This window comes from Gorilla gorilla, chromosome 19 (assembly GCF_029281585.2).
Source record: "Gorilla gorilla gorilla isolate KB3781 chromosome 19, NHGRI_mGorGor1-v2.1_pri, whole genome shotgun sequence".
Lineage (NCBI taxonomy): Eukaryota > Metazoa > Chordata > Mammalia > Primates > Hominidae > Gorilla > Gorilla gorilla.
Window position 1 is genome coordinate 102,704,894 of NC_073243.2, and position 27,383 is coordinate 102,732,276.

Here is a 27,383-nt window from a genome sequence, read left to right on the forward strand (position 1 = left end):
TTTTTCCATTTTATATCATGAAGTCCTTTTATATAGCCATAAAATTCCATCTCCTCTGAGTTCAGATATGATGAAAATCTGTGGGTAACAAAGCCAACTTCTTCAATTACCTGAAGGTGGCAGTGAGTAGTGTTTCTGGAGTTAGGGGTGGTCCGTGTTTCAGTAACACATTCCTAAAGATGTTTCCCTAATTCATTTATGACAAACTTCTTTCAGCTGAAACTTGGCAATCAAGACACATGGGTTAAAATAATATAAAAAAGATCTTGTTTCTTTAAAAGTGCACTATAAAAATTGAAGAGATGTGATATATTTGTGGAACATCCTGATTCCCCTTATGGGCTCAATGTAATAAGAAGAAACCTTTAATTTCACTGTATTTCCCAAATAATAAAATGTTCAGTTATTGTTTTTGAAAAAGATTAGAAGAATCTATTTACTTGAACATTGCATTAACTTAAATTTATTGTTTTATTGATTCTTCATTTAATTCCATTTCATGCACTGTACCTAGAATATCTGATACGACAGCAAGAAAAGAGCATAGATTCATTTAATACATTCCTTCTAGGCCTGAACACAACGTGGGCTTTGATTCTCCTGGATTGTTTATTCCTGTTTCATTGAATGCTCTACTTGAACCTCTTTAAAGATCACTGTCTCTATATTCCCCCATTCAGGAGGATTTCTTCCTTCTTTGTTTCTGACGAGACTTTGCTTCTATTCCTCCTTCTATTTCATAAATATAAAAAGAGCTTTTTCTTTGTTGACTACTCTGAGCTGTGATCTGGAAGTAGTGGGGCTAGTGTCCTCTTCATCCTCGCTCCTATCTTGGAAAGCTGTACCTTGTCCACTGAAGAAATCCTTCATTATGGCTGGATTAATACAGATTAAGGATACCCCGAAGACACTGCCTGTTTTCATGCCTTAGGTTCATCCCTGATTATATTCACTAGAGACAAGAGTATGCTCCTGGTCTGGGGGTGATTCAGGTCATGTGACCTCGTGGCCATAAGTATGTGGTTTTAGAAGCTTGAGCAGAGAGCTCGGACTGTAGAATATAAGCAGCCAGAAGGTAGCAGGACCCATCCTGATGTGGCCTGTCACTGCACCTTTGATCTCACATGCACTGTTTAATCTCTCTGAGCCCATAGCCTTCTCAGCTACAAAGAGGGAAGAGAGACTAGATGATTTATCTTTCCTCGTTCACCTTCCAAATTCTGGGAGTCCTTGACTCATTTCTTGTCTCAGATGTACCTAGGGCCTAAGCCACCTCACAATGGGCTCACTCAGTGGCAGGGGATGGGTGGATTATAAATGGTCCGTAGGACACTAGCTCTGTTTTCTCAGGTTCATTCAGGCAGCCAATTCAGCATGTTGGAGCACATACACTTGGCATTGGAACTATGTGTAGATTCTGTACAATAAAAGAGAGAAGCAAAACTTAATCAAGACTTAGAAACACAAAAGGTCTGGGTCTCTCCAAGGCAACATTTCGCGTGGAAGCAGTGGTGTGGCAGGCACTCTAATGTCCCATCTGGGTTTCTGGAAAGGAGCTGCCGCTGTGGCTGGTGTCAGCCGCCATGGTGTGACCACGGAAGACAGTCTGCACCAGGAGCAGTGGGAGGACTAGACAGATGAGGGGCTCATGACATCAGCAAGGGTGCAGATGTGACTACTGAGTGTGCAAGGCTGCCTCTGAGGACCCTGGCAAGGCGAGAGGGACCACAGGGAAGGTCTTGCAGTGTGAGTAGTGGAGACAGATTAAGAAGGAGCTAATTCTCAGCTCCTCTAAAAGCATGATTTTTTTTTGAAAGGCAGAAGCTGAATACTGAGTTTTTCAATACGCAGAACTATTTACTGGGCAGCAGCTGACAATCATGCACTAGACCCCATCTTTGGCTCTGTCAGGGTGTGTAGGGCATGGCTTCGGGGTTGGTTGGTTTGCTGGAATGATTCTTTAGTATTTCTGCATTCAGTCTGGAAGGCGACCCTAGTTTCTGTGTGAGCAGTTCATCTGATCCCCTAAAACAGGGCTAAGAAATGGAAAGAACAAATGCAAAAACAAACATTTGAAAAGCACGTTCCAGCCGGGCGTGGTGGCTCATGCCTGTAATCCCAGCACTTTGGGAGGCTGAGGCGGGCAGATCACGAGGTCATGAGTTCAAGACTAGCCTGACCAACATGGTGAAACCCTGTCTCTACTAAAAACACAAAAATTAGCCAGGTGTGGTGGTGTGTGCCTGTAATCCCAGCTACTCAAGAGGCTGAGGCAGGAGAATTGCTTGAACCCGGGAAGCGGAGGTTGCAGTGAGCCGAGATCACGCCGTTGCACTCCAGCCTGGGCAACAGAACTAGACTTGACTCTGTCTCAAAAAAAAAAAAAAAAAAAAAAAAGCGCTTTCCAACTCCTTCTCATGCAAATCCTGGATGTTTTGTTTTTTTTACATTATAACAATCTGTAACTGTTCCTAATTAAGAGACACACATGCAGCAATCGCTTCAGCCTCTTGGTACTAAGGATTGTCCTGCTGTGGCATGCATGGGACAGGACTTCCTGAGACATCTCTGAGGCCACCTCACTGGGTCAACTCACTCACCTGACTCCTTTGTCCTCTTGCCAAAGCAAGTCTCTAATGCCGTCAAGTAGGGGATGGGCGCAGGAGGGTTTTGTGGACTCTCTGGACTATACCAACAGATTAGGCTATATCCATCTTTATGATAGGCCTATAGCTCAGAAGAAACCCAGCCTCCTCTGAAAAGTACATTAAGCTTATGTTGGATCTGTTTTTACTAATAACTGGTTAGACACTGTTCCCTAAGCAAAACGCCTCATGAAAGCTTTTATTCCTTTCATTTCTTTTTTATCTGACAGCAATTTTTTTTCCTAAAAGGAGCAGTTATTTTCTGTCCCCAAAGCCTATTCAGTTTCAGTTGTAGCGTGGGAGTGAATGAGAAATGTTATTTATTGCACAAACACTTCTATACAGAGTTGTTCTTATTTAGATCGAGCTTATAGAGATATCCTCCTACATCTGGAAAATAAAAGGAAGTTTAGGGGTTTCAGGGGTTTTGAAGTAGACGCACCAAAAATGCTTATATGTTGTCTCCCAAATTGGCTTTCTAGAATAAATCTTCATATTGGCAAATTCATTTGTTTCATATTAACTCACGTAATATATTTTTATTTTTCTAGAGTTGGTTGAATGATGATAGAACTTTGATCCTTTGAAAATTCCGTCATAATGTATTTCCCAAATGTAGCACATAGTTATAATTAACAGGAATTTCATATATTTTGAAATTTTGCCTGAATGACTCAACACAAATTTAGTTTGGTGTTTTATATAAGCATATTTTGAATAATCTTTCAAGTCATGGCAGCTTGTTTAACTTCCAAAGAGGGAAGTTATCTATGTATGTATGCATATGCAGATGTATGTATGCATCTGTCTGTCTGTCTGTCTATCTATCTATCTATCTATCTATCTATCTATCTATCTATCTATCTATCTAATGTATCTATCTATCTATCTATCTATCTATCTATCTATCTATCTATCTATCTATCTATCTATGTATGTATGTATGTATGTATCTATCTATCTATCTATCTATCTATCTATCTATCTATGTATGTATGTATGTATGTATGTATGTATGTATCTATCTATCTATCTATCTATCTATCTATCTATCTATCTATCTATCTATCTATAGCAGAGGTTCTTAACCAGGGGCAATTTGACATTGTCTGGAGACAATTTTGGTTGGTGCAAAGTTGGTGGTGGGAGGGGAGTGTTACTAGCTCTAGTAGGTACAGGCCAGGGATGCTGCTAAATTCATAGAATAGCCCAGAACACGGAATTATATGACTAAAATATCAATAGTGCTGAGCTTGAGCACTAAAAGCCCTGGTATAAATGTGTTCCTCCTACACCACTGAGAGGCAAGAGCTCCATGATTCAGTGGAAGATGGACCTGCTGAGTCCAGGAAGGAGGGACCTGCTATTTAGAGCTGAGTCTATTTAGAGTAAAAGCCTCTTCAAGGAGTTAGCCTTCCATGGTAAGTTGCTTAAAAAAGCCCACGTCTCTGCATGAAGACTATGAATGCCCTTTCCTGTCACCTTACTGTAATGACAGTTTACAGTACCTTTAGTTTAAGAAAAAAGGTAATATGTTGTAGTCTGAAAATTATAAACCTCAAAAAATTACCTGTTCTCATTAAATGTTCTTTCCTAACATGACAAACATGTCATTTCAGCTCATCACCCTTGAACTACGTGTTCCATTTTAGCTGCTCATTCTCTATATGTGTCATTTCCCCTCTTCTCTAATTGTCGCTTTCCAAATCCCAAGGAAAGAGCATTTCAGACACTTGGGTTATTTTTCTGTTCCTTTCATTCAGGTGGCAAAGATGTTAGGGCTTCTAACGTCAAGTCTCTTAAGATCAGAGTGGAGGGTATATTGTAAATAAAGGACAGTTTCGGTCACAAGCAGGTCTGGATGATGCCCTTCACCGGTAGCAGAAGGGGAATCTATGTTGGCTTAGATGTGCACGTTGGAAAACTATGTGTAAGAAAAGAATGTGCTCTTAGTCCCTAGTTGATTTGCACTCATTCTTGGAGATAATGACAGGGCAGTGCTCCAACCCATCTCCATGATGGCTTGCTGCTCTGTGAGAGTGGACTTATCATTGATATGGCTCTGGGTGGCTGTTGGGTGCCAGGCATGGGTGTGAGTGCTTGGCACCATGCTTGCTGCAGAGCTAGCATGTATTGAGGATTGATTGCCACTTCATCATCCTTCCCATTTTATCTTTATCATTGCTGATCTGTTTTGATGTGGGACTGTGATAATTTACCTGAACTGATATGGGTGCCCCAAACCTCCTTGCTTTTAACAGAATGAAATCACATCTAAAGCACCTCTAACAAGTGCTATTTTATTTTGAAATACATCATTTGATAAAATTTCATATCTTAAGTCTCAGATCAGGAGGCTCAGAAAAGATAGGCTACTTCATCTTGTTACCTTTGGACTGGAGTTCTAAAGCAGACTCCAGTTTTGCACACTGTAACTCCTTTTCAAAAGTGAAACTCATAGTTTTAATGTTATAATCCAGGGACAATGAGCATTTTCTCATCCATTGTCCATTACTGTGCTCTGTGCTTGGGCAGGGATTGTGGGCTGGCGGACAGAGGAGCCTCTGGCTCTCCGTTTTCCTCCCTAGCCCATCCCCACCTTCATGCTCAGCATCTCTTGTTCCTATAGAAGCTATACTCTTCCCTTGTCTTGATTTGCAGTCCCATTACCTGTTTCTCTGCCCAACCTGAATGTTTTGGTCAATGGGAATGTTGTAGAATTCCTTCCATTCTTAAGGACCTCAACCTTCTGCCTGCTCTGAAGTTCCCGGTCCTGGTGACTCTGTACTTGGCTTCCTTATATCAACTCCTTAGTTGCTGCTTATCGACGCAATAGGCCTTACCTCATGCTTCTTGATTCCTTTGCAAATTCATACATGCATAGAGCTGGGTATGCAGTTGTCACTCAGTAAATATTGAGTGGGTGAGAGACTCTAAACTCAGCTGGACCTTCAGGTTTCTGGTCAGGTTTATTCATATTGAGCCAACTTCTATGAAATTAACCCTTAATTTTTCTACTCTTCAATTTCAAAATTTCAATTATCATGTCTTTTCCTTCCTCCCCATTTGTTTGACTCAAAAAATACAGACTGTGAAATTTGATACACCCTCAAATCTATGTTTTATTTATCTTGAAATCTCACCATTTGTTCAGGTGGTAAGCACTCCTTTTTAAAGAAGTCCTCTTTCCTTTCTTTCACTTTCTTTCCTGGGACCCTAATAGCTTTTCACCTCAGTTTTCTCTGGATTTTCTTCCAGTTCCTCTCTCTTTGATGTATTCATTTATTTATTATTATTATTTAGAGACAAAGTCTTGCTCTGTTGCCTAGGCAGGAGTCCAGTGGCACATTCTTAGCTCTCTGCAGACTTGAGCTTCTGGGCTAATGCAATCCTCCTGCTTCAGCCACCCAAGTAGCTAAGACTACAGACACACACAACTATGCCTGGCTAATTTTTATTTTTATTTTTTGTAGAGACGAAATCTCATTATATTTCCCAGGTTGGTCTCGAACTCCTGACCTCCGGTGATACACCCGCCTCAGCCTCCCAAAGTGCTAGGATTACAGGCATGAGCCACCATGCCTGGCCAGGTGTCTGAAACTTGATGTGCACACACACACACACACACACACACACACGCACGCACACACACACAAAATGATTCTAATCTCATCTAAACAAAATCCGTCTGCTGTTTATCCTATTAAAATGAATGGCATCACTATCCTTGAAGTCACTTACATTATCTATCTTAAGTCCATCTGTGTCTCTTTGCTCTGTGTTCCCCAAATTTAGCAGATTATAACAACCACTCTTTTATTACATTTTGCATTTGTGGGGTCAGGAATTTGGGCAGTGTTCAACTGAGAGATTCTTTTGCTCTAATAGTATCTACTGAAATTACTCAATGGGTTTCAGCTTTACTCATGGCTGGAGAGTTGGGCTCATGTGTGACCCATCAACTATAGCACCTAAAGGTGTTCTCTCTAGCATGGCCATCTCAGGGTAGTTGGACTTCTGACCTAGTGTCTCAGTGTCTTAAAGAATGTGTTCTAAGCTACAGGATGTAGCAACTGCCAGGCTTTTAGGTCCTGGGCTTGGAAACTAGCACAACATGACTTCTGTTGTATTAAAATGAGCAGAGTGAGCAGAGCAGTCACTGAGCCAACCCAGATTCCAGGTGGAGAACATAGATCCGGCTCTCAATGGGAGGAATGCCCGAATCTGTGGCCATCTCTAATTTGCCGTAGTTTCCATTACCCACAGTTATTGTGTACTATGTTTGCCTTTTGATTCACATTGAAACCCCCAAAGTCACTGCTTCATTTATTTCTCTTCTTAACAATTGTAATGGCTTCAAATTGACTTCTCCATTTCTATGCTCTCATCTGCCTAGTTTCCTAGGTACACTATTGTGATAATGGTCTTATTAATATTAATAAGATCTTCTAACATTAATGTACTATGGTATCTTGTTGCCTGAAAATAAAGACCTCACACCTTAGTGTAGTTTGCCTTCCAAATCTTAACCTACTCTGTAAGCTCTTCCCAATACTTCCCTTTAAATTTCCTAGATCGAGTACAGCACACCACTCCTAAAACATGTTGCATACCTCTTCCTCTTACCCTCCAATGTGCCTTTTCATCCTCTTCCCTGGGGACGGAACGTCCTTCCAGAAACCTCCATCCATTGAAATCCTCTTTATCCTCCAGCATTACACTCATATTTGAGCCCCTGCATGGACCCGTCATAGATCCTTCTCTGTAGCAGTCGTACTCTCCCTTGACTCCCACAGCACTCCTGTTCTTTTTGAGGTTTGCTAACAGCTTGGATTATAGTTATTTTCACAGGCCTGTATTACTTTAATGCTTGTTAATCATTTAAATTGTTCATAATCTTTAAAGTTTCCCAGCATAGTACTTTTATTTCACCCAGTAGGTGCTCGATATAGATTTTATTTGATTCACACTTGATCTCTAGCCAGATATTTTGCAGGCAGATTATCTACAATTTTAAAAGGTTATCCTGCATCACTAAATACAGAATTTAGCAAATCGTGATGATTTTTTAAAGTTGGGTAGCATAATATTCATCAATTTATTAGTAAAAGACAATGGCTGTGGCCTTCTTAAAACTAAATATTTTAAATGTTAAAAAGGGATGGGCAGGTATTTGTAGGGTTTCCACATATAGACCTGTGTTTGCGCAAGGGGTTAGGACAGGTGACCAAGGGAAATCCGGCCAATCCCAACTATTAATTTGCACTCCTTAGGAGTGAGTGTGACGACAGTACAGCTTAAGCTTAAGCATTTCTTGTTTAAAACAAATGGGCTATGTCATGCAATTATTGGGAGAATGAGAGGTCTGTATTGAGATACACACACTCACTCATGCATTCATACACACACACGACCTGGGATATGACTAGGAAAATATGCTGCTCTAAGTCCTCCAAGCTCTCCTCTATCTCCACAAAGTGTAACCTTAAAGTTAGTGAGGAAGTTTTACCAGAAGACCACCCACCAGAAAACGAACTCACAGTCTTCTGATTCTTCTCTTTTGTGTGTTTTAGGCACTTTCCACACATGAGGAGAAGAAGAGCTTCTGTTTAGAAGACACGTGCCCAGAGTCAGAGGCCCCTTGCCCACCATGAAGGGAACCTGTGTTATAGCATGGCTGTTCTCAAGCCTGGGGCTGTGGAGACTCGTCCACCCAGAGGCCCAGGGTACGACTCAGTGCCAGAGAGCCGAGCATCCAGTCATCTCCTATAAAGGTAAGGGACCAGCACGCACTGATTGCAAAGCCGTCATCTAAATGCACATTCTGTGTTTAGTGATAGAAGATAATAGAGCATCACGAATGCTGTTTAATCCAGTGACTCTTGTTTTAGACACAGTTTAAAATAAAGGTAAAACTACAAAAGCCTCTATCATTAGAATTTCATATCCAGAAACTGATTACTACCTCAAGAGGGATCTAAGACAGGGATTACCAAGGTAAAAAAATCTCATTATTTCTGGTCACCTTTATTTAACAGGTACTGCGGGTCTCCTAAGTGTTTGAACCAAAGGATAAAAATGCGACCATAAAAATAACAACAAAACCAAGGAAAGCCTAAAGTTCTTCACTGTGGCATTTTCCTGCAAAGCCTTAGTCTTGCCACAAACCTCCACCTTTGTTTCTATCTAGCATTGCATGGCAGCAGAATTGATTTAATGTCCCAAGTATCTCTATGGATTGGTAGGATTAAATAATTAATCTGTATATCCACTCATTTATTCTTTCATTCACTGAAATTTATTTAAGGTCCTTCACACCCGGGGCACTCAAGCATTCAGAGTGCAAAAGAAAATAGACTCTATCCCTGTCCTCAAGGAATTATATTATCAGGCTAAATATGATGAATGAGACATTGTATTTCAGTAATTCATGCAACAAGTGGTTTTATATTTTGTTGTTTTTAAAACTTTGTATCAAACACTTTCAAATATCTACGGAAATAGAAAGAATAGTCTAAGGAGCACAAAAAAAGAAAGAATAGTCTAAGGAGCATGCAGCCCCACACTTATCAATTCATGGCCCATCCCCATCCTTTTTCATCTAAATTTCCACTCATGCTTCATCTCATACCCATTAAATTATTTTGGAGGAAATTTAAAAAAAATCAAACAATTTTATCCATCAGATTTCAGTTTATAATACTCAAAGATAAGGAATTCAGTACCATTATCACAGCAAACAAACAAACAAATAATAAATGATTTCATGACATCATCAAGCACCCAGCGGGCATTGAGAGATCTTTCATGGGTTCATAAATACCTCAGCATCTTTTGGCCAGTTAAGTCAAATCGAGATTTAAGTAAATTCCATACACTGCCATCGGTTGGTATATTTCTTGAGTCTCTTTTAATATTTTACTTTTATTTCACACCCTTTGCAAATTACAGAAACCAAGTTCTTTGTCCTGGACAGTTTCCCACAGTCTGGAGTTTGCTCATCGCATTCTGATTGTGTGCTTCAAATATTCCTCTTTCCAAAGATGTCTGTAAATTCCTAGTAATCTCAAGACACCTGCTGAGATCCAGGTTTGGATCTTTTTGTCTTGACCTGTCATGGGTAGTGCAGCATACTTCCTTCAGGAGGCAGAGCATATCCAGCTGGGAAATGATCAGTCATTGATGATCACGGCCTCAATCTACTGATTCATCTGTGGGTACAAAACTGGGATTTTCTCATCTTATTATTTGGCTCATTTAATGGTTAGAATACTTCTATATAAACTATCTTTCCTTCATCAACTCTTTACGTATCCTGAAGGTACACCTTATGCAGGAAAGGTAAAATAAATGGTCCCTGCCCCCCATCAATTTATACTTTTATTTTTTTTTAAATACACAAGTAGGTTGGTTCTTTAACATCCCACAGGTCATTCATTTGTCATCCAAAGGGGATGAATAAGATGTTATGTTTGCCTTTTTCTTATTTTGATTATTATAATTATTATTACTACATGAATTTCAACATATTTGATGTATTTTAATCCATGTAGTTTACATCCTTGTACATGGTGAAATTATAGCATTTTAAGCCCAGTGTAGCCTCTTGAGAGCAGCTTCTGGACTCTTCTGACTCCATCCAAGTCATCTTTGAGAGCTTCTTTACTCTCTGGGTTGACAAGATGTTCCTATTCCTTTTACTTATTTCCTTCCACAGACCTGGGAATCACTCATTTCTGTATGCTTTGAGCACCAAAGGTGCCCACAGGTCTTCTCAGTGGACAGTGCTAAGAAAAGCATTTTTAAAACATACCATAAGCTTCTCCTGATACTCCCAACTCATCTCCAGGACTCTAGGGTCTTTGTTAACCTTTCCCATCTTAGTGTCTATTTCTTCCTTGCACAAAATCTCAAGTCTCTGCTGACCAACCTAATTATTTCTTTGCCTTTTTTCTTTAGTACACACTCAGTCATTTTAGAATAACAGCTTCATGCAAACCTAGTTGTTTTGGATTATTGAAAAATCTTTAAAATGACTTTTTTCTCTCTTTTTTTGTCCTCACGTATATATTTCACTGGAAAATTTTAGTGAAATTAGCAAAATTACTGCTTTAAAACCAGTAGAAATAATTTCTTTCTGCGTGGTTATGGCACCAACCCAAGGCCCAGTTACTATCATTTGTTTAATTATTGAAGCAAAAGGTGTTCAAAGGAATCTAGCTTTGCTTCCTGTTTTCTTGATCCTATTCCAGAGCTCTTTCTGCATTTAGCTATTTACCTATATTTTATGGGTTAGGCTACTTTTGTAATAGAAGCAAAGCAACACACACACATACAAATATATATTTATGTTCTCTTTTCTTAGATGAAAGGTGGCAATTATATAGACTTGTTTCTGTGTAGCATTATTTTAACCTAATGATATATGCTGGAGCCTACTCTCTAGAAGAGTGTAGAGATTGATGTCATTCTTTTTTTTTTTTTTTCAGTAGCTACATAGCTTCCACTATGTGATGAGCCCTAACCTAATCAAAAACACCTTATTGAGAGATGCTTAGGTTATTTTCTGCCATTTGTGACCATGGATAGTGTTTCAGTGAGTAATGCCTCCTGTAAACATTATGTAATATTTTTGCAAGTGTACCGTTGAAAGAGATTATTCGAATTGGGATTTCTGGGCCAAAGGGTGAATGCATATGTCGTTTTGTAAATGTTGCCCAATTCTCTTTCATAGAGGTTGCACCACTTTGCATTCTAGTTGCCCTGGATATGAATACCTATTTCTCTGCCGCCTTTCCTGCAGAGTACACCATCAGGCTTTGGGATTTGGACCAAACTCAGTGCATAAATGGCATCTCAGTGTATTTTTATTTACATGTGTTTAATTTGGAGTGAACCTTCAATGAACATTTAAGAGAAGCCTGTTGTGTACAGGGTTTTTACTAGATATTGAGGAGATCAAGAAGATGCTCAGTTCCTATTAAAAGGGTTTAGACTATTTTTAGGAATGTGAACCAAAAGGGCCATTGCGTAATATTCTGTGAAGGGTCCTAACAGGTGCCTGTGTTGGGTGCTGCAGAGCCTAGGAGAGGCGCTCTAGGCCCACATCCTGGGCTGTAGGATGGTGGTTGAGGAAGGTTTCCAGGATGAAGCCATGCCAGAGCTGCATCCCAAGTGATTGTTAGAAGGTGTTTACAAAACTTATGAAAGGAGAGGTTTACAGGGAGAGGAAAAGAGCAAGTGATAAGCCCTGAAGTGAGAGAGGGAGCATTGCGGGTCCTGGCAAGCCTCATGCACACGAAGTCAGGACATCTTATTTTACTATATGGAGGAGGAGGTAGAGGGCATGAGGCTCACATGGCAAGTGGGGATTCAGAGGTGCCTGGCATTGGAAGTCATCTGAACAAGTTTATCCTCTATCTGGAGGATGACAAAATGTCGGCAGGGACAGCCCATTCTGAGGCTGCTACTGAGACCAAAGGGAGGAGGAACGGCATTAAGGGAAGGGAGGCAGAAATGTAGAGAAGAAGTAGATTCTGGAAATTGGAAAGGAGTGTGGTTGAGGATTCAGTAGATGTAGAGCAGGAGTGAGAAGGAAGCCCTGACTGCAATCCCCACATTCTTGGCTGTTGATTCCATATAGAATCAAGAAGAGAAAGCAGATAAGAGAGGCGTGGTGATTTTAGATGGAAAAGGCTGAGTTCCTGTGAGCCACCAGATGGAATTATCTAGTTGAGAGCAAGCCTCTCTGAGAACCAAGAATGGGGATATTTTCAAGAGGGCGATGTCCAGCAGAGCGTCAGATACTGCAGAGTGTTCAAGGCAGGTGTATGCCAGAAGGAAGAGTGACACACTTGTCCTAGTCTTCCTGGGACTTTCCCGGTTGCTTCTGTTGTGGGAAAGCCAGGACAATTCGTCACTTTCTGAGAAATTCTGTCAGCAGTACTGTATTAGCTGCTTAGGGCTGCTGTAACAAATTACTGCACACTAGATGCCTTAAAACAACCTAATTGTCTCTTCTCACAGTTCTGGAGGCCAGAAGTCCAAAATTACAGTGTTTGCAGGTCTGTGTTCTCTCTGAAGTCTCTAGAGAAGAACCGTTCTCTGCTTCCTCCTAGCTTCTCATGATTGTCAGCAATGTTTGGCATTCCTTTGCTCATGGACACATCACTCCAGTCTCTTAGTCTGTAGTCTCATGGTATCCTCCCTCTGTGTCCCTGCCTTTTTGTCTTCTCTTTTTATAAGGACATAAGTCATGTTGAACTTAGGGCTAACCTTAATCCAGTATGACCTCGTCTTAAACAATTTATCTGCAAAGGTGCTGTTTCCAAATACGGTCACATTCAGAGATACCTGTGGTTAGGACTTCAGTATATCTTTTGGGAGGACACATAAAAGGCAGCATTTATCAGAGCAGTTTCAGTGCAGGGTTGGGGGAAGAAACCAGATGGTGATATGTGTGGGGATATATCAAAGGTTAGGGACTAGATGATAGATATAAAAGGAGAGAATTCATGTCAGTCATGCAGGGACATAAGGGCAGGGAACAGCTTTTCAAAGAGCATGACTTAACCATCCTCAAATGGCGATGGGAAGGAATGAGGTGAAGGAAGAGGCTAAAGAGAGAGAAGAGAGGGGAGATGATTGTTTAAGCAGAGACCCCGGTGCTGTAGGAGGGCACAGCAACTGGCAACAGGTGCCCAGTAAAGTTGTAGGAAGCCAACTCCACCTCCAGTGAGCCTGGAGGGCAGGAGGCCAAAGCACCCAGGATGCAGGAAAGCTTGTGGGTGGGGGTGGATGTGGGAGAGGAAGGAGTTCCTGAAGATCTCCGTCTTGGCTGAAGAGGGGTAGGCAGGCCCCAGGCCAAGAGTACAGGGCCTTAGAAAGGAAGTGCTTCTCTGAGGAGGGAATAAAACTACTTCTCTCTCTCTCTCTCTCTCTCACACACACACAAACTATTTCTCTCTCTCTCTCTCTCTGTCTCACACACACACACGCGCGCGCGCGCGCGCACACACACACACACACACACACACACACACACACACACACACACACACACACACACACACACACACACACACACACGATGTCTTGTGATGTTATGCACCCAGTCAGGCCTTGAAATGGCTCATGTTACAGCTGAACAAGTGGCCTCTGCGACTCCCCGTGAACACTTTTTTGTAAGGCACCATTCCAAGAAACTTTGAGAAAGTAGGATGAAACACTGACTAAGGGGAAATAACGGGAGAACCGGATAATCTTCACTTAAAATCCTGATTTCCATGCACATAGTATTATGCACTGGAGGCATTCTGCATAGGATGCTACTGATGAAGGACTGGATGGTAATGGAACGTCTTCATGCAACTTAGCATGTTCTGTCAGAGTCTTGATCTGATTTACCTGGCTAGGCAGAAGATGCTGGTAGAATCTTTTTTTTTTCCAGCCTCTGTGAAATATTTGCCACTGCAGGCTCCTCCTGTCTAGTGGAGTTCATTGCACAACACGCTTTAACAGCTTGCTATGTTTGCAAGGTTACTTGCTTGACTGTATGTTCTGGAATATTTAGCCCTGATTGTGCAGTGGCTGCTAAAACACCCTGACCCATTACAGATGCACCGTTCACACGTATGTCCTTGTCATTTGTTTAAATGTCTATTCCAATAAAGAGGGGAAAAAATAGTGACCCTTCAAGACAGCATGTTTCTCAGCATGCTTACTGAGTCTCAAAACCATCTCTGAAATTGGTTTTAAATGTTTAATGTCTACTTAAGGCAATGTGCCATATTCTGCTTTTGTTTGTTTATTGATTAAAGTTTACTCAGTATTCTGGCTATTTAGAGAGCATGCTCCTGTTATAGGAATTGGTTTGTGGGAAGCGATTTCACATTATTCACAAAGAAAGACCACCAGTGATGTGAGTCATGCTGTACTTTGCGTGGGTCCTTCATATGACTGATTTGGAGGCCCTTCTTCAGGGTGTTAGCTGGCAGCATTTAGCATTAATGCCTAAGATTACTCCTGCCTGCAGAATCAGGCAGGGCCCTATTGATTTCCATTCCCAGGTCCCAGCGATCTTTATCTTTAACTCCTTAATGTTCCTGTAGAGTGTCCTCCTACTTATGGGTTTATTGATTGGCCTGAGAATTGTTCTGAAACTTAAGCAAGAGCTGCATGGACTCGTGATAGAGGATTTGCAACATTTTGCTCCAGTGGCTTGGGAAGGGCATGGAGGGAATTGAGATGACTGCTCCAGCTTGGGCCATCACCGGGACTGGGCTAGGGGGTTGCACTTGGTTTTCTGCTGCTTCCCTAAGGATCTTGGGTTTTAACAGCTGCCTTTATCCCCATATGTAGTCTTAGATGATTGAAAAAAGTGACTGAAAGTGACCAATTAGGATTTTAAACTTGGGTTTTATTCCCATATCACAGTACGAGTGATTATTTTTCATGGATCCTATATTTTCCTTTCAAAACGTATCATTATATTACATTATATTTATGTGTGTGTTGCATGCATTGCTTTGTTAAATGTTGACAGGAAGAATATCTGACATGTTTTGTAACTCTGAGTTGGCTCTTTCTCGTATTCACTCACTGTGCCCCCAGCCCCTCTCCTAGTCTAAGAAGCTCTTTCTGCCCTTCTCTAATGTGGCCATGTGCATATTACGTGTTGTCATCATAACTGCCCTTCTTGCCTGTTTTCTGGCCTCCTGTCACTCTTCCCTTGACCCCGTGCTGTCTTGTGGGCCACTGGCATTGCTCTGCCTGCCACCTGCTCCTCCTGCGGCTGGAGAAGGTGTAACATGGACAGTGTCAAGGTACAACAAACTGTAACCTCTCAGAAAATGAAGGGATGCTGGATGAGTGAAGGAGATGTTTCTGTGCTAGGCTCCATGTGTGTCCACAGGTCCATCTGTGTGACATGGCTCCGTGCATGTGTGTCTCATGGCTCTATGCATATCCATGTCTCCCTCTATGTGCCATCTAAGTACCTCCCACAGCTCCACGTGTGTGACGTGGCTCCATGCATGTGCCATGGCACTATGTGTCTCCCACAGCTACATGCATGTCTCATGGCTCCATGCTTGTCTATATGGTTCCATGCGTATCCCACAGCTCGAGGCATATCCATGTCTTTATGTGTGTCCATGTATCCATGCATATCCCATCCCTCCATGTGTGTCCACAGTTCTAGGCATGTTCACAACTCCATGTATGTATGTCCCATGGCTCCATGTGTGTCCCATGGTTCCACACATATCCCGTGGTTCCATGCACGTCCACATCTCCTTGCATGCCGCATGGCTCCACGCGTGTCCCACAGTTCCATGCGTGTCCCATGGCTCCATGCATGTCTCATGATGCTCTGTTTCTTCTCTGGGTTTTGGCTGTCTGGTGTCTAATGCACCAAGCAGTTGTGTGGAGTCATGGTACTGGCTGAGTTTAGCCTCTTCATTAGGATACAGCAACCTCATTGCCACAGGACGGGCTGCAGTAGAGGATTCCTCGAGTCCCTGTGAGATTCGAGAGGTCTCTGAGTCTGAATATATAAATCTTGGGTAAAACTGCTTCTAGTATTTATCTCTGTTCATCTAGTCTCAGATCTACCACTCTGACCTTTAGAAATGATAAATGTGTGTGATTGCATGATAATGTCCTACTTTCTCCAAGGAGGAATTAAGAACATTTATTTTAATTACAAATAGATAGCATGACATTAATTTTAATACTTAGTTTTAATATTTTCATATGAATCTGATTAACATATAGGAAGACACTGCTAAGTGTTGAAAACTGTCTTGAACTCAACATTTTCTCTGTAAACTAAAATTTACATAAACCAAGTGTGATCTTCACTTGTTTCAGAATAGGATATGACTTATCCTCTTAAGAGTTTACTTGGGGAGGAAACGTGCTGTTATGGATCCTTAAATATCCTTTGTTCCATGAATAATTTGTCTTTTCATTATCATGCATATGACTGGATGTTTTATGTGATGTAATGTCAAAATCACATTGGCAAAATATTTTAATCTATTTGCAAAGGAACCAGCTAAGGTATAACTACATTGCCTGCTTTTTACATTACAAAATGCATTTTGGGATACATTTCTGATTTTAAAATATATTGTCAGTTTTCTATCTGGAGAAATGAAATATTTTTAAAAAACCACTTTTCAATTCTATAATCTAGGTATGTAATAATTATTCATGAGTGCACAGAGATATTAGGAGAAAATGCAGCATGTAACCACTATAAGTTATTAACAAAGAGAATTGGTTCTAATACTTAGACTGGACTTTAATGTTGTTATTGATCTTTGGCTGATGAGAGCTGAGAGGGTCCCTGTTGTGCATTTTTATAAGCAATAATTAGACTGATGAAAATGGTTTATTGAGTTTTGAAAATTATTAATAACTTTCATGTTACTTTTGCATTCTAGGGCCACTAATTAAATAATTTATAAGATTGAATATTTATATTTTATCTTCAGGTAAAATTTCAATTGTTTTTTGGTTGATTTATCTCAATAGGGAGATAGTTTTTATTATTTTAAGTCTTTGAGTGGATTGCTTGTAAGTAAAGTTGTGCAATGTGATTGAGTTAAAACTGGGAATAAGAATTTGTAAAGTTACTGTTAGAATTCTGATTTAAAATAGTGTTTCCATTTGGCCTCAAATGGTACGTTATTGTATTTTATCTATCTTTAAGTATATTATAATCTTTCTAAGCATTAAATGGGCAATTCATCTGTTTGTCATACTGAAGGTAGATAAAAATCCTTATTTTATGTACAGAGGAAGAGTTGGAGATTAAATGTGGGGTGAGTAAAGTTTTAATTAGGCAGTATCTTTCTTGGATTATGTCCTCCTTTCTTCTCTTTATATCAGCACAAGGTAAGCCACCTTGGTTACATTTGGGAGACAAAGCTTATGCCATCTCCAGCGGATAGCAGTGGTGATGTCTCTCTGTTACCAACAAAACAACAGAAAAAGACTGCATGAAGCTTTCCAAATCTTATTTACTTTGGTTTTTAATTTAATCAACACTTTAAATTTGTATTTTCTTGAATCTTTTTTATTATTGACTAAAGAGAGGCTGGGAGGTAATCTCTAGCTTTAGGTGGAATTATTCTTTAATTTCTCTTTTGCTCTCCCAATTCCTTCATATGACTCAGGGGCAAGTCTAATCACACATGTTCCATGAGTGAGAAAGTGTTCTTATTCATAATTAAGAGCCCTGCTAGACTCATGCTGTCATCCACAGTGATGTTGTGTGCTAAAGCACCAAAATGAATGGATTCCTCTAATCCCCAGTATAAAAAGTCGGGGTAACACTATTTGACCCATCCTACCTTGAAAATATGTCTGGGTGTGCCTTAGAGAGGCTGCAAACCCTGCTAACTAAAATCAATGAAGCAAGACCCTGACGCCAGGAACGGCTGAGCAGAGTGCTCATGGCAGCTCTCAGAAGGTGATTAACGGTTGTCATTCTCATTTGTATGTTTGATTTTTTGTGCCACTCAATTCTCTGGCTTCAGCACAGAGAATTACTTGTTTAAAGATGAAAGCAGAGGTCCAGTTCATTAATAATTCAGTCAATATTTATTGAGTGCTTATTATGTGCCAGAAATTGTTTTAGTTACTAGGGTTACCCCAGGAAGTAAAACAGAAATAAATCCTGGCCCACACTGAGTTTACATTTTATTAGGAGAGTCAGACAATAATAATATATAGACATGTAGTAGAATTGGTTACATAGTGATAAGGGTTGAGGAAAAATATAAGGCAGGGAATGGGTTAAGTGAAGGAAGGGGTTCATCTAATCACACATGTTCCATGAGTGATGGAACTTTCATCATGATAACCAGGTATGCCTCTAAGCTCCTGCACTGCCATTTTTTTTTTTTTGGTTTGTTCTGCAGGGAAATGTTGGAAGACCTACACTACAAGAACTCAAAACAATGATATAATTGCATGAGGAAAACTATAAGGCAATGAACAGAAAGCAGAGATCAGAAATAGGCCCACATATACATATATATTGTCAATTAAATTTTAGTGAAGAGGCTATGGTAAATCAATGAGAAAATAGTAGTCTTCAACAAGTGGTACTGGAAAAATTGTACATCTCTCTGCAAAAAGTAAACTCTAAATATTGCTTCACACAATATACAACAATTACCTGATAGGGATGACAGACCTAAGGTTAAGAGCAAAAATTTAAAAACCTCTGGAAGAAAACATATAAGAAATATTTCCAAAACTTTGAATTAGGAAAGATTTTTTAGATAGAATATGAAAAGCACATACCAGAAAATTTGATAAATTGGACCACATTCAAATGAAAAGCATTTTCTCTTCGAAGACACCATTAAGAAAATGGATAAGCAAGCCATACACTGTGCGGGAATATTTGCAAAATATTTGACATACATACACACACACACAGAGATACACATATTTACCATATATATATGTGGTCTTGTGTCCAGCATATATAAAGTCTTACAACTTAAGAAAACAATTTATTTTTTAAAAATGGACTAGCAATTTAGACATAACTGCATAGTGAGATACCTCCACACACACTGCAGACTGACTAAAATTAGAAAGGCTGACAATACCAAGTGTTGGCAAGGATCTGGCACAACTGGACCTCTTGTTTTGTTGTTAATAATGCAGGATGATGATGCATAATGATTCAGCCACTTGGGAAATGTGACATTTCTTCAAAAGTTAAACATATACTTACAATAAGTCCCAGAAAATTCACTCCTAGGTATTTTCCCAACAGTAACATAATATTGAATAATGTCTACAGAAAGATTTGTATCCAAGGGTTTATAGAAGCTTTATTCTTAAAAACTCCAAACTGGAAACAACCCAAAAGTTCATCAATGGAAATGAACAAATTAATTATGTAAAATGGAGAACTACTGGGCAATAAAAAGGAAACAAACTACAAATACAGATAGCAAGCTGGATGAAATCTCAGAGTATCATGCTAAATGAAAGATTCTAGATACAAAAGACTATGTATTCATTATCTCATTATGTGACATTCTATGGAAGATAGAACTGTAGCAGCAGAATACCTATTAATGGCTGCCTGGATATAGGGTCAAGGAAGAAACTGACTGCAAGGTGTACGAGAGATTATTTGAGTTGCTGCAAAATTCTATATCAAGATGAAGAGGTGGTGACAGGTTTTATACATTTGTTAAAAGTCATTAAATTTTACATTTAAATGAGTAAATATTATTCTATCTAAATAATACCTCTATAAAACCAATTTTTGAAATTATGTTAGTCCCAACTCAAATGAGGATGCATAAACTTGTCAAGAGTGTCGAATCCAGTAATCATATTGCTTTAGAAATAGCCTGAGTTTGTTAGGATACAATGCCACATATTTTTGGGCATCACGTCCAAGCATTATGTGAGAACTTTACAATGTGAAAGATAATTCTGAATAATGTGTTATGTAACATTTAATAAGACCTAGGTGTGTGTATGTGTGTGTACATGTTTCAGCAAATTACTTGAAATCCAAGATTATCTTTAATGAAAACCCACCATAGACTGTGACTTAGTTCATTTTGCATTACTGTAAAGGAATATCTGAGAGTGGGTAATTTATAAAGACAAGAGGTTTGTTTGACTAACAGTTCTGCAGGCTGTACAAGCATGGCACCAACATCTGCTTGACTTCTGGTGAGGCCTCAGAAAGCTTTTACTCATGGCAGAAGGAGAAGGGGGTATGGGCATATCACATGCCAAGAGCAGGAGCAAGAGAGACAGGGCAGATGTCCCAGACTCTTTTTTAACAACCAGATGTTACATGAACTCATTTCAGCAAAGAGGGCCCCAAATCATTCATGAGGGATCTTCCCCCATTCTCCAAACACAGCCCACTAGGCCCCACCTTCAACATTGGGGACCACATGCCAACATGAGATTTGGAGAGAAGAAACAACCAGACTATATCAGACTGTTTTATCAGTAAAGTTTTCCTCCCAGAGTTATTTTAAGGGCTAAGTTCACGTTAACTTGGCATAAGAAAGTTAATTTATTTAACTCCCAAAGACAGTCTGGAGGAAAATTTCTGAGTATACCACTTTCAGAGGTGCCATCACATTTGAGAATTGTTGATTTTCAGATTGTTTTTGAATTTAAGTGATAAAAATACTTTTTGGAATAATAGATATTATATTAACCATGGAGAGGAAATAAGAGAGATACATATTTAGCCTGAGTAGCTTTTGTAGTAATGCATGCAATTCTTCTTTTACCTTTTCAGGGTGAGTTTTCTATAGGTGATCCTTCCTTTCTTCCTGTTCCTACAATTAGAAACAGAACAATAAGAGAACTCATGGCTATAAAGCAGTGCTTGCCAATAGAACTTTCTATGATGACAGAAATGCTCATATTCTGTACTGACAAATATGGTAGTCATTAGCCATGTGTAGCTGTTGAGGATTGAAATGTTACTTCTAAAATAATACATTTTAATTGTATTTAATTTTAATTAGTTAAATTAAAATGTAGTCATTTATTGCCAGTGTCTACTATATTGGATAGGATAATTATAGACCTTTGCCTTCCAGCATCACTTAACGAAGATCGATGTAGGCTGTTCTGCTCAGAGACTCATGTGCCTTGGCCTCCTCTCTGAGTCAAATTTTTGGAAAGCATCATGGTTCATGTTTAAAGACTACTAGACTAGGAAAGGAAACCTGTGCAATTGTTGTGAATCTGCTGTTAACTGCTTCTCTGATGTATAGAAAATCTATTGTCTTCTATTTTCATCTCAATTTCTTCAAGTGAAAAATGAGCCTATAGGGCTACTATATCTAAGGTTCCTACCGCATTGATTCTATTGCTCTTGAAACTAGGGAAATAAGGGAACATAAGGGACATTTGGGACATTCTTTATCTCTTCAGGAAAATTCCCTCCTTTCTTCATCCTCAAACAGCAACACAATAGAATTCTTTATTGTGGCCGGGCGCGGCGGCTCACGCCTGTAATGCCAGCACTTTGGGAGGCTGAGGCGGATGGATCACGAGGTCAGGAGATGGAGACCGTCCTAGCTAACACGGTGAAACCCCGTCTTTAGTAAAAATACAAAAACTTAGCTGGGCGTGGTGGTGGGCACCTCTAGTCCCAGCTACTCGGGAGGCTGACGCAGGAGAATGGCGTGAACCCGGGAGGCGGAGCTTGCAGTGAGCCGAGATCGCACCACTGCACTTCAGCCTGGGCGACAGAGCGAGACTCCATCTAAAAAAAAAATAATAATAATTCTTTATTGCAAGAGCGAAATAAAAATGGAGATTTCTGTTGACATTATTGACACTGGCATTTTTATCACAAATATTTAGTAGGAAAAAATCAGTATATTTTATTTGAATGATGGTTTGACCTCCAGTTTGCGTACATTTCTACAATTAATTGCCATATAAAGAGATTACAGCCATATTCCAATTGAGAATTTGCACTGCTTCACTACCTAGAAGCAAATGATTCAGAGATGAAATATTAACATACATGTTTTAAGTCATCAATGCAGTAAAGTTTAGAAACCCTTACTCCGAAAGCTTACTGGCTATTAAGCTAGAATGTCCATTAGAAATATTTTGACTTCAGGTAATAGATAGTTAGTCTAATTGTGGTTTATATCATAAGGATGTTCATTGTCTCCTAACTAGATGCAAAGAGTAAACAGTGCAGGGCTGGCTCAGAGCTCAACAGCGGCAGCAAGGACCCAAGTGCTGTCATTTTGCTCAGTCATCCTCACGGGGTTGGCTCTTGCCCTTGGTTTTTATTTCATGTTAGGATGGCTGCTGGCAGTGTTCAGAGACAGGCAGTAGTGGGAGGGTGGGGGCAACCAGCTTCTTTGCTCTCTGCTTAGTATCAGAAATCAACAACAAAAGCCAAATCTTACATGAAGCCATGTGCAGAATTGTTTGCATATGAATGGCCAGAGCTATTTGTGTGGCTACCTCTAGGTGTAATTGAAAAGGAAGTGTCTGGCAAGGGAGAATGGAAAAAAAACACCATTTATCTCCTGAGTCCAGCAGGCCTGGGACCAGGATTAGGTGAGTGAGGAACTCATCTTGGGTACACTATTTAAATGGTGCTGAAACACTCAGTAATCAAGATAAATAATATACTAATGCAATATTTTAAAAAGCTATATGAATGCAAAAAATCAAGCAATGATGAACAGCACTCTAGATTTTAAATAAAGACAGGATCAGTACAGTCTCCTGCCGAGCCCCATTGGGGCTCCAGGGTCTTTATTCAAAATGTTGATGGTTTGCTCCTCCTGGATTTTTGCATTAATCTAGACCTTGAAAAATATTATATTAAAATATTATTTATCTTGATTACTGAATTTTTTTGATCCTCTGAAATTTTACACTCCAAGTGAGGTACTTACTAGCCTTGCCCTTGCTCCAGCTCTGGTTGTTTAACAAAATCAGGTTCTGTTAGCAAGGAAGATCCGTACTACGGTAGTTTAGCTTGTCTCCTCAGCTGCGTTGTCAGTTCTGTATCTTTTCTAATGCATCTGCCCACAGAAATGGGTATCCTTATATATGTGTTGTGGAATATGTCTGTCTCCCCTGTGATAAAACCCTGGTGAGTAAATAAAATGTATACTCCACCTTGTGCTTTACATAAGGGCTCTTTCTGAACAATGAGTACTCAATACATGTTTTATTAAATAGCTGAACAGAAACTCTTTTGACAAGAAACAGAAAACTCAACCCTTGCAAATTATTCCCAATCAATTCTGAGATACAAAGAAGAAAATAAATAATTCCTCATTTTAATATATTTTTTGTATTTTAGAAGACATTGAATGACTCAAAATTCAAAAATATGAGTCACAACAGGTTTGGGAGAATGGAAGGATCTGTTGGTGCTTTTTATGACTTTTGAGATGAACAGTGGGAATTTGACTCTCTTTAGGAATAGCTAAGTATGTTTTCAAATAACTCACGTTATAAAATTGTAGAAATTATAATTAAAAATTATGAAAGCTGGTGCACAATAATTTGTCCTTCTTATAATTTTAATCTCACTATGTCTTTGGTCTGATTAAATAATATTTGATATTGATAAGCTGTTTATTTGAAACCTCTTAAGCTTTTTTCTCCTCAAGGAGCATGATAAAAGCAAGCCATCTCTCATTGGGAAAAGCTTTAAAATCCTATTAGGATGTTCCTTGTGAATACAAGCTATGCTCCTTCAGTGAAAATATTAGATGAAAAGAATTTCATCTAGACCTGTGAAGCCTGACTAATATAGATATGTAGTAGGAATTACATTCAGGGCTATAAAATAAGTTTGTATTAAGGGCCAAATGCATTATTCACACCATTTATAAGATATAGTTCTTCACTCTCAAAGGTGTCTGCACAAAATTGTTCAATGTCTTCTCTGATTTAATTCGGATTTTGAAAGCTCTTGAGGGCAATCTTTGGAATTTAGGGAGAATAAAGAAAGAACATATGAAAATAATAAATTTACATAGTTGGTTGTTAAAGATGCCTGCTATAAGAAAAATTAACTTAGCAAGGAAAGAAAGAGTGGGAAGATTATAGTGAACTTTGCATGTGTTTATCATTACTATACTTATTTAAGACTTCCCCTTCCTTCTGAGCCAAATTTGAGCACCCCAGGTTTCCTCAGCAACATTTTTTAAAGGAGCTAATGAAATACTGTGCTTCTCCCATGAACATCCTGCCTCATCGCCTGCCTACTTCCATATGCCCCATGTTTTCTGGCCACTTGAGATGCCTTTTTATTTTATTTTTCTTTGATTTAGTCATGCCATTCCATGAATTGAAAATAGTTTTTGCTACAACTGAGCAACTGACCCTTGGCAGCTCTGAGTCTCTTGACAGAACCGTGTAACTGATGTTTAGGGGAGGCAAGAAATATAGTTGGATAATATTCCATCTGTGGTATGTTTTGTAATTCTCAAAGCCTCCAGTTTCCTTTACCTCCATAACTATGTGGAGCTTCGGTTGATATCACCAAGAATTTCACACTCCAAGTGAGAGAAGGATATCTCCCAAAGGATGTGTAATTCTATTATGCTGCAATGCTCTTTCTGTGACTTCAAGCCAAGTGAAAACATTTGCTAGTTCTGGAGGTACTTTTCAGCCAGTCTCACCATGTGACCTTCTAGAACTTCTCTCACTCAGGCAATTTGCTTTTGACCCATTCCTACCCCACCATGTAATTATGACCCCCCTTACCTACTGCAGGAGGTGGGGGTAGCAGCCATTCACTGTTTTAAGTGTAGATCCAGTATGTGACCACATCTGCCTCCCTGCTCTGTTTGTTTTTTTCTTCTGTAGAACATTAAATGATTAGTGTGCATGGTTCAGACAGGAACCATCTTCAGATGGAGTAAAACAGAAAAGATTATATCAGCGCTTTGCAATGATTTCCTGTGTGCTATATTTGCTTATGCACAGATTAGAAAGACTTATGCCTTTTATAGTCTGAGACCAAACTCCTCTGGCCACATAACCACACAAAGTAATATCCGAAGAACCTAGGATGGTTATAAGATCTCATGAACAATTCTGCTTTTTTGAAATGTACTTTAGAGTCCTGGAATCTTTAATTAATGGATTTTCCTGACCCTATTCAAAGAGACAAACTCAAAAGTAAAAAGTAAGATGCATTACAAATATTATGCTGAGGTGAGGCAGTCGCTGAGAAATCCTGAACACTCCCTAGGAGCCAGGTGTGGTGCTGAATGGTTTCAGCCAGTCTGTTGTTTCTCATTTGTGCATTTGCAGATAGACGCTTTTGCACATAAAAAAATGAAACTTGTAGTTGAAGACTAAAGAGTTTCTGCTTTCAACTCAGCTCCTAACCATAGAAATCATCTTACATTTGATATTCATCTAGCCATGAGAGCATACTACAGAGGTTGGGAAGTGTGTGGGCTGGGTTTCAAAACCATGGCGGCAAGTAAGTTAACTGTGTTCACTCGGGTTTTTATATCCTCTTTTTTTGGGATATAATTAATGGTTAAATAGTAGTTTAAATTATATTTTTAAATGCAGGTGTAAAATTGAAAGGACGGACTTAAAACTACCTATCTTCCCTTAAGATTTAAAATGTTCATATTTATCAGCATGAAAACATTGGAATCGCATTCAAACTAAGTGTCTCTGCCCACGTAGGGTAGTATTTCTAGTTACTCTGGAATTGAGGTGAAAACATACAGAAGATAGTTCTTTTGTAAGATTTCCAGCAAAACAGTAGGCCGAGTTGATGGTTGAAATCTCTTACCTCATATAATGGCATTTAAAAAATAGCGTCCCCAAAGCAAGAAAGGGACAGTTCCAGGGGACAGAAATAAAAAAGAGAGGTCAAGTCTGGAATCCTCAGTAGGAACCCAAGTTGAAATGCCTCTGGGGGCTGGGGCTTATAAACATGCTCAGGGATGGGAGAAGCAGGTGAGGCTTGAGCCTGATGAGCAGGGAGGCCAGAAACTGAATCCGGAAGCTACAGTAAGCTGTTCTACCTGCAAAAGGAAAACGCAAAAGAACCGCAGATTCACCCCCCAAGACGAGAAGAGGAAGATGGCTGTGGGTGGACATTGTCTCATGAAGAAGAAACTGGGGCCTCAAGCCTGCTTTCTAGGTTCTCACGAGGTACCCAAATAAGAACCTTCCTTGCCAGCAGGGGCCTTAACACCAAATCTTCGGGTTTGAGAGCGCCCTCTAGTGTTCACGCCCATGGCAGGGTTCTCAGTTCCTGGATTTGCGGCTCTTGTAAACACAGCTTTTTGGTGGTGGTGAACTCAAGTCAAAGGGTACCCACTAATGAAACAATGAATGGAACTAAGCGCATCAGCAGAACAATCAGTGACAGAATTTGGACCCTAGATCCGCAAAATAGACCAACTCCCAACAGACTTGAAAGTGTTTAAAGAGATACATAAGTAAAGAGCAATTACTTTTGCACCAACCTAGTAGCATCAATATGGTCAGAGCAAAAGATAATGATGTGGATGAGACAGAGTATAGACGTAGTGAGAAAGAGCATTATGAGGTGGATGAAAATGCTGAGGAAATCTCTTAGAAGGTGATGCATAGAGAGGAACAGATTAACTCACATTTAAACCCAGAGTAAGACATTTATTAAGTATTTATCTAGAACTCACAACATATAAAAATATATGTGACTCAGTCCTACCTCACAGAAAAAAATGGGGGTAATGCTGGTATAATTTTCATCACTTTCCCTCCTTTCTGTATAACAGAACCATGTCTTTGTCTTATTTTTAAGGAGGAAAGTATGTGATGCTGCATAGAATTGAGTTTTTGTTGTTGTTATTGTTTGTAATTTTTTTTTTGAGACAGAGTCTCACTTTGTTGCCCAGTCTGGAGTGCAGTGGCATGATCTTGCCTCACTGCAACCTCCGCCTCCTGGGTTCAAGTGACTCTCGTGCCACAGCCTCCTGAGTAGCTGGGATTACAGGCGCCCGCCAACTTGCCGGGCTAATTTTCGTATTTTTAGTAGAGACAGCATTTTGCCATGTTGGCCAGGCTGGTCTCGAACTCTTGACCTCAGGTGGTCTGCCTTCCTCGGCCTCCCAAAGCGCTGGGATATCAGGCATGTGCCACTGCGCCTGGCCAGACTTGAGTTTTTAAAGGGCAAGATTTCTGTCTTATTTATTGTTATGCCCCTAACAA

General features: G+C 39.7%; 1 protein-coding gene across 3 annotated transcripts in view; it reads left to right on the plus strand.

Annotated features, from left to right (window-relative positions):
• The window catches only part of SEMA5A (semaphorin 5A), a 512,105-nt gene that overhangs the window by 155,640 nt on the left and 329,082 nt on the right, over nucleotides 1-27,383 (plus strand). For all 3 annotated transcript variants that reach the window (XM_031003381.3, XM_055367948.2, XM_055367947.2), the window contains one exon: nucleotides 8,219-8,419. In XM_031003381.3, coding sequence (XP_030859241.2) covers nucleotides 8,296-8,419 — 124 coding nt within the window. In that variant the 5' untranslated portion in view covers nucleotides 8,219-8,295. The remainder of the gene's footprint in view (nucleotides 1-8,218; nucleotides 8,420-27,383) is intronic.